The 8832-nt window shown below is 37.5% G+C and overlaps 1 protein-coding gene across 1 annotated transcript; it reads right to left on the reverse strand.

The window, feature by feature from the left end:
- Nucleotides 1-4101: 4101 nt before the first annotated feature.
- LOC149199900 (uncharacterized) lies at nt 4102-4632 on the reverse strand. Its single transcript, XM_089400762.1, has one exon. The coding sequence runs from the start codon at nt 4630-4632 to the stop codon at nt 4102-4104; it is 531 nt and encodes a 176-aa protein (XP_089256888.1).
- Between the last annotated feature and the right edge of the window lie 4200 nt (nt 4633-8832).

The following is an 8832-nucleotide window of genomic DNA, read 5'->3' on the forward strand; positions in this document are numbered from 1 at the left end:
TGTTTTAACAACACAGTTTTTTTCAGTTGTTGTAACTTGTGTTGCAGCAACGCTGTTCGTGGTGTTGCAGCAACGTAAATTTTTTACGTTAAGTATTTTTGAGTTACGGTGTAACAGCAACAGGAAAATAACTTGTATTTATTAAAATAAAACTAACTGTTACAGATTTGTCTTCCTCATACTGAGGGAATTTCACAACTTCTATTGCTGAACATCTACTTCAGAAATTCATTAAGGAACGCTTCTGTTCCACACAGATAAACATCAAAAACGAATTACATTCAAATTTCTGCACTGCTGTGCATTTTCCCTTTCTGCTGTCTACTGCGTTGTTGCATCTACTTCTGTTGTGCGCTGCTGTGCATTTCACTGTTCTGAAATTATTCTTCTTCCTCACGCTGCTGTGTGCTCTCCTCTGCTCTGTGTGATTCTTGCGCTGCTAACCTTAAAACAGAACTACTGTGTGGTATTTATATGCTAAAACATATCTGATTAAAACAATAAAATATTACAAAATATCTTCTAATGTTTATCTCTGTATTTAATGCAGCAAGGCGGTGATGCTTCTATCAAAAAACAAGTCGGCTGTCTGTAGGGGAATTCAATTGAAACTTTAATGCATATTAATGTGCAAAAATATTGGGCTTGACTTTAAGGCATCGAACAGGCTGGAGTATTTACTGCAAATCCAGCTGTTCATTATTGCAGTTGGAATTAAATTCCAGCAGCTATGTGCAAGTAGACATTATTCTATGGTAGAGAAGGAACCTGAGATTTTTGCACAGGAATATCATTTAGACCTAAAGAGTTTTGCATTGCATCCGTTTTCATCTAAACATCAAGATGATTTAGACGTAAAAAGTTTTGCATTGCATCTGTTTGCATCTAAACATCAAGGTGATTTAAACGTAAAGAGTTTTGCATTGCATCTGTTTGCCACTGTTTTTCGTGCACACTCTGAAGCAATCTTACATATTCGTCACTCTTTCTTAGCTCTTATGTTTGTACTTCCTTCTGAAAACTTCATACGGAAATTGACATTCTCTCTTATCTCTTATGCTTGCACTTCTTTCTGTGGCTTTCTACGGAAAATGACACTAAAATAAGGTAATTTACAGAGCACTGTAAGAAGAATTTTAGGAATGGTGAAGAAATTCAAAATTGTTTTTTGAAGAAGCATAACAAAAACAAGCTACTGTAATCATTTTTATAATGAAAATTTATGTTTTTTTTAGGCTGACAAAAAAAAATAATAATAATTGAATTTCGAAATTGCACCTAGAGGGGTAGATTAACTGGATAAGATATGTGTTGGGAAATGGCCAGTTCCAGCTCTCATAGAAAAGTGTCGATGGTAGCGGGGAAATCCGTCATGCTGCATCCCTTTTCGGATTTGTCGCAGACATTGCCACTGTTTTTCGTGCACATTCTGAAGCAATCTTACATATTCGATACTCTTTCTTAGCTCTTATGTTTGTACTTACTTCTGAAAACTTTATAGGGAAATTGGCATTCTCTCATATCTCTTATGCTTGCACTTCGTTCTGAACAGCTTTCTAAGGAAAATGACGCTAACAGTAACTGGCCAATGCGTAAAGCAAGGTCTCCAATGGTACCTGGCTTCCCAGGTAAATCTTTCATGGAGAATACCATAGGGAATGAAGAGGAGGCAGAGCATATAAGAATGGTGGAACGAAGAGGAGGCGGGAGCATAGAAGAGCTGACGGGTGCCCAAAAGAAATGGCAGATGGCAGCTCGCTTTATGGCAGATGGCAGCTCGCTTTCCACTGGAAGTGGAGGCTTAAAAACTTTGCATAAAATACTTTACCTGTGCAAAACATTTGTTTTGAAAAACTTAGGATAAAATAACTTGTCCCGGCTGAAATAACATCGGAGCACATGAAGCTTGTAATAAGATCTCGAATTCAAAAATTTGGTTATAAGTTTCTTACACTGAAATTTCCAGGGATAAACTTTGGTTAAATTCTGATAGCGCACAATTTTTGTTGGTCAAAAAACCGATTAATGACTGATCAATGCCTTATCAATCACTAGGATCCCTGCATTGCCAAAGGCAGGGACTAATAACTGGCGCAACAGACGAAACGCCACAACATTAGCGATGCTCGGACGAGCATTTGAATTAATGTAACATGACTCCAAATCTTGAGTTAATGTAACATGACTTTAATTAATCGCAAACCAGACTGATTGGGGAAGTCAACTAAACCGGTTAGACATCTTAATAAATTTGGTGCTGTAGCATGTTTACGTTATAACAAAACTAGTTCAAATGATCACATTCTTAGTTATATAGCCAGTATATAATTATGGATTATTATTTTATTTGATACATGGGTTTGCATGAGAATGTTGTAACCTAATGTATTTCTCTATTGAAAAATAAATGCATTATCAAATCTTATTTGATGTCACATACTATATGGATTATATATCAAGTATAAGCATATATTTAAAATTCTTATTCATAATGCAAATTTTAATTTTAAACATAAATTTTATTTAGTAATTTTTTGGGGTTGTTTTAACTATTTTTTACTTTTAATTTTATACCAATTTTATGGCCTTGTTTTCAGGTAGTTTTTGTTAAGCCTTCATTTACAAAAAAATTCTACTCGTAAAGAAATTGTAATAGGAATGGCAGAAAAGTGATATTTAATTTGATTTTTGAAAAGTTTATATATTATATATTAATTTAGTTTAAATAATTTTTTTTACGATATGATTGCAATAGACATATAATTTTTTAAGATTTAATATGAATGTGATAGAAGGAATTGTTTAGTATTGATTGGTGAATGTGATTATGTTTTGAAACTCTATCCTCCATATAAATATATGAATATTAATTATTTTTTAAACTCTTTCATATAAATAGTACAATATCAAATTGTATATAATGAAACATTTAAATAAAATATAATACAAGTTAATGCAATAAACTTTTATTTAATTTGGATAGTGATTATTCTTTAAAAATTTACTGAAATTCTAAATTATATTTATTATTTCTTATATTTATATAATGTAACTACTCAACGCTATTATTATTCCTAATTACTACAGATATTCCATATCACATATATTTAAGTTACTTTTAACGATATGTGACTTCAAAAGCGAACTTTCTCTTACATTTATATTAAAAGTATTCCTAAAAAGAATGGTATAATACTCTATTTGTAAAAAGAATGGTGTATAATACTCTATTTGTAAGGTTAATTCTTTTTAAATATTTTTGTTATTTTGTTTCGACGTTAACTGTTCAAGATCTAAAGATATTTGGTAGAAGTAAAAGATTGCCTTTTTATAGAGCAAGGGTCAGTTATTCAAACTTCTTAAATAAAAATGGCTATTCAAATGTCTTAAATAAAAATGATGAGTCAATCAAATTCTTTAAATAAAAATGGTTATTCAAATGTCTTAAATAAAAATGATGAGTCAATGTGCATTAATAATTAGTAGCTAGTATTTAGTAGCTGGAGATAATTATCCTCACTACTAATTTGACAATTAAATTATGATAAATTTCCCACTTATAACTAACTAAATTACTAAACTAATAATAAATTTTAACCTTAATCACAATATTATTAACCTTAACCACACTAAAATACACGCATTATTATGGTATCACGGAACCAAAAACGGAATTAGCGTCAAATTGGCCAAAGTCTCCGACAGGTTTTTTATTCAGATGAAAATGACGAAGATAATAGAATGATAACGGATTTAGTGTCAAATTGGCCAAAGTAGCCGAGAGTTTATGTATTCAGCTCAAAATGTCCAATATACAACGTCCACTAGTTCAATGACAGGACCGGGAAATAAACAATAATCCGTAAGTGGCTCTCCATATTAGAAACAAAATTAACAGAACAAGGAATCGTATGTGATTATCTGCAAGAAACGGTGAAACCAGATCATGTCATCTATCATGAAAGCTTCTCTTCAAGTTCAGTACGTTCAACACAGTCCGCAGGGTAATGAAATCCAACTGACTGAATAATTTTCCTTGATCTTCGCAGCATCGTCTTCTGCAACTTTAAACACCTCATATCCACGCAAGACCAATAACGCTCACACGCTTCGCTCTAACATATCCCGATATCGCTGGAAAGAGTTTTGTTTCTGCAAAAGCATCTGACTGCGAAATCTTTTAATGAAATCCTCCGCCAAAATGTCGATCTCGTCCTCGACAGAGCATGTAGACATTCGCGAGCTCTCAATAGCTGAAACATAATTTCTAGGGTTATCAGAGGGCGACTCTGACTCAAGAATTGCGTGGGATATATGCTCCAATTCCTGCTCGCAATGTTGAAGAGCTTCACAAGGCATCTCATCGACCGGCGTCGAAGCATAATACATCGTCAATGACGTATTGTTGTCACTGGAATATTGCCCTTCGCTATCCTCAAGTCCAAACAGAGAATTCATCTTGTGAGAAATTGCAGCGAATATCTTCTTGTTCTTGATGATGCCGAGAACAACAATCTTGGTCTTCATTGCGTGGGCTGCTTTTCCCTTGACGGCATTTGATTTCGATTTGAGCACAGAGCTCAGGACCGACCACACTTGCCTCGCCACCCATGGGGACCCTCCTATCTTCATATTTCCTGCTGAAATTTACAATTCAGCCCAGTGGTGCATATAGCAGTATAATCCTATGGATTATAACAACAATAAGTCTATTGCGTACAGACCTTACTTTGTCCCAACAGGCAAGCAAGCTGATTTCCTTTCTTCTCCGTATATGTCCTCCCCACCTCTCTATATATAACAACAATTTGCCCAAGCATTCGTCATCACCCTAAAAAGCACAGCACACGCAGAAGCGTGGTGTATAAAGAAAATATAGACAAAGGAGAGTAAAGTTGGTTAGTCTATTCTGAGTCCGCAGTTTCACAAAAACTGGACATTTCAGTACAGGCTGTCGAGTGCCAATAGAGAGATGTAGCAATGGAGGAGGCTGTTTCATAGCTTAAAAAATATTTCTTCTCTTTTCCAACAAAAAAATATCTACGTCCTCCATTAAACAAATTCGCACTATCAAAAGGTAGAAACGATGGAGGGTGGAGAGTGATTCTTGTTTCTGCTTTTCTGTGCTTTCTGAATCCATTTGTTATTTTAAAAATGTCGCATAGTTTTAGCACTTTAGACAATCAAGTTCAGTACTTTATTCAGTGCGGGCAGCTTCCGAGAAGCACTGATCGCGTGATACAGTTCAGCTTTCAGAGAACTTATAGGTCATTTGTGTTTTACTGGACTGGAAGTCAAAAGTTGATATTCTTTCCAACATGTTGTTTTATAATGGATCCATGTCTGGTATGATTTCAAAGCCTTGAACCGACTTCGACACATAGCCCCCGAGTTTGAGTGAGGGTCCAATTTCGGCTGCCTCCGCTTGTGTAAAATTTGGGTAAAACAAAATTATGTAAGTTAATTTTATTTGCTTTCAATATGTATGTGAAATACAAAATTGGATAAAATTATATTATATAAAATAATATAATTTTATAATTGTAACATATAAATCTGTGTTTACATAAAATTATTTCTAAATTTATTTAATATTTTTTTTTGAAATTTCAATAAATATAATGTTAGAAACTATCCCATGCAAATTTATTTAAAAAGATAATATATTAAATGCTCATGTAGCATTATCTCTTCAATGTAAGGGACCTCCTGATCTTGTCATACTATTGTAAAAGGTTTTCTACTCTATTACATTATTTAATCAAATTATTTAAGAATATATATATATATATATATATATATTATTAACTATATTGATAGGTATGTTTATTTCAAAAGATAGTTTATGTAATTTCAATTTAAATAATCTAAATCCATTTTAATTTTAGATCTATCAAGCACTCAAAAAAATCAAATATCTTTCTATTCTAAATGACATTTGCATTTACGATTTTGCCCTTAAAGACATTTGATCTCTCTAGATAATTGGTAGATTTGGAGTTAAGATGGATGTTGTCACGCCCCTACACCTGTGGTAGTCTTCCAACCGCTTGTAGCAAGGTGCGACACCATCGAACGCTTTCTTTTCACCAATACTAACATTCGTGGACTACGCCTACTTTCACATTAACATTACTTAGCTTGTGTTTCACAACTAAGTAAAAACAATTATCCTTTATACTTAATGAAGCCCATACTCATTCATTATCATCATGCAATTATACCAAGAACAATAACAATTGCAACAAGTATAAAGGGGAGGGGCAACTCCCTGTAATGTGAGTTTGCCCGACAATTTTATTAAGAATATCAGATTACGATACAAGCGTGTCTTGGCCGAACCAAGTCTCACACTTAACCGAATATTACAACAGAGAGGCAAACCTACCTTTACAACATCTTGTGCATCTCTTGCACAAAGGACGGTGCTCACCCGAGCCACCAAGAATCCTTGCCAAGTCTTACACCAAGAACCCAACCATAGAATCCACCCCGGACACCTCTGTCCAACCTTGAACCTGATCAAGACCTCACCAAGCGTGCAGTCCTCCTTAAGGTGATGCACATGAGATATGCGCAAGTCCTCCTCTTTCACTGCACACTTCTTCTTGCCTTATGCCAAGAGATCAAGAGTGAATGCGATGTCTCAAATGAGCTCTCATGCTCTTTACTTATATGCTTCTTAACTTAGTTTTAGGTGTGGGTTTACAAGGGGTGTGCAGCCCCTTAGCCGACCCCAAAAACCACCATACATGCGCCCAAAAGCCTATGTACAAGTCGGCTTGCACATTTCTCTCCATCATATATATATGTATACACTCCAACACTTAGTCGCATAAGTGTTTTGCCTATTGTCGCATCTTTTGTCACATTTCTTCCACACATTTTGTCGCATTTCTTCCGCAGCCTGTCACACGCCCGTGTCGCCGCGCCCGCCCGTCGTGCAGCCCTCGCCCGCCAGTTGTGCAGCCCGTGCCCACTTTGTGTGCCCGCGCCTGCCCGTGCGCCCGCGTGCCCGTCGACCGCCCATGCACCCGCACGCCCTTCGACTCGCTCGGCGCCCAACTGCGCCCGCGCTCGGGTAGAACTCAAGGACCTTACATCCTCCACCACCTGAAATTGTTGTCGTCCTTAACAACATATCATCCCAGTAGCCATCCACCAAGATCATCATCATCATCCATGATGTTGACTCCTTCACACAAAGAAAACATCCTTGCAACATATGTAGAGCCTCGTCTCCATCATGCTTCGACTTAGTGACCAACTGCCACCAAGCTCACCATACCAAGGTATGCACCTCCACGGTATGCTCTTCATCAGACGTCATCTCGATCCATGATTACTGACCTCCTGCCTTCACCATGTGTCCTCGTGTGAACTGCTACCACGATACTCCAACATAATGCTAACACATCTCTGTACACTTCGGGACCCCATGTTTGAACTAGTCGGATGGCCAGTCCAACTGCCACGCTCAAACCATGAGAGTGAACATCCTCATGCCACCATTAGTTGTTTCTCAAAACATCCTGTCACATCCTTGACTCATCAAGAATCTATCTTCATAATCCATGCTCAGGTCCATAGAACTCCATCCACCTCATCTGCAACATGTTGTCCATGATGTTTGGTGTCAATGTGCTATATGAAATTAGCCACATCTATCCCAACATCATCATGTGTGTGTGTGTGTCTTCTTCATATGAAGAGACCATCTCATCAAACCGACTCTCGATGTGCCACATCTAGGTTCATGAAGCAATCCTTCATCATATCTACAATGTGCCATCTTTAAGTCTACCATAGAAACAAGTATGCACTTGTCTCATCTATCCATGTGCCAAAAGTAGTTGAGTCTCGGCTCAACCCATGCCCAAGTCAAGGCATCATCATCATCATTGTAACTCCATCACTCCAAAGTGTCTCATATCAATCCTCTACATCAAGTCACTCTTCCAAGCCATGCCCATACATGTACTTTGGAAGTATGCATCCCATACTGCATCAAAGTCTCCTGACCTCAGCGCCTTAATGCATCAAATCCTCTAAGTCCACCATATATGAAGTCCCTAAAAGTCACAACAATCTCATGTCATCATGAGCTCCATAATCTACTCACAAATCCATCCAAGTCCATGGCCTTGTTCCACAAGAGTGTACAACCTCTCCATAGGCTCATAAGAAATAAGTCTCCATGTCACATTAGCTAATCCATCTGCATGACATCCCTGCCTTGGCACTCTTCCTTGGATGTCCATGACACCTCTACAAGTTCTCTCACACAATGTCCCTGCATAAGGCTTCCATGCTCCATGTCTCCAACCTGATGTCCATGACTAAGTTGCTCATGTAGTCCAACCAAGTAGACTCACCACAACCATCGGTCATCCTCATCCAAGTCTTCAATCTTTGGTCTAGTGAACTCGGTCACCCAACCATATCACCGTGTCATGAGTCCCTTCATCATAGCTCCTCCACCAAAGTGTCCACCAAGACTATCTCTTGGTCTCGGCCATGAGAAGTCCACCCAAGAGTGTGCCCTCCAATCTGTCCATGAGTCATTCTGAGCACTTAGCCATGTGGCTAATGCATGACCCATTCATTCACAACGAACATCAAGTTCCACCCTTGTCAAGGGCCTTTGTACCTTCTACCATAAGGTCACAAACAACCCCAACAAGTCCTGCAACAATCAACAATCCTTGCTTCTTCATACAAGGTCTCATCCTAGTCATCCATGGCAAGATCCTCCATAGCATAGGCAAACTGGCTTTGCCTCTCCCTACATACGGTCCATCTACCAAATGCCCAAATGAAACACAAGTATCA

The sequence above is a fragment of the Pinus tabuliformis genome, chromosome 2_1 (assembly GCF_031772625.1).
Source record: "Pinus tabuliformis cultivar Carrire ecotype Pingquan chromosome 2_1, CPIR1, whole genome shotgun sequence".
NCBI classification, from domain to species: domain Eukaryota; kingdom Viridiplantae; phylum Streptophyta; class Pinopsida; order Pinales; family Pinaceae; genus Pinus; species Pinus tabuliformis.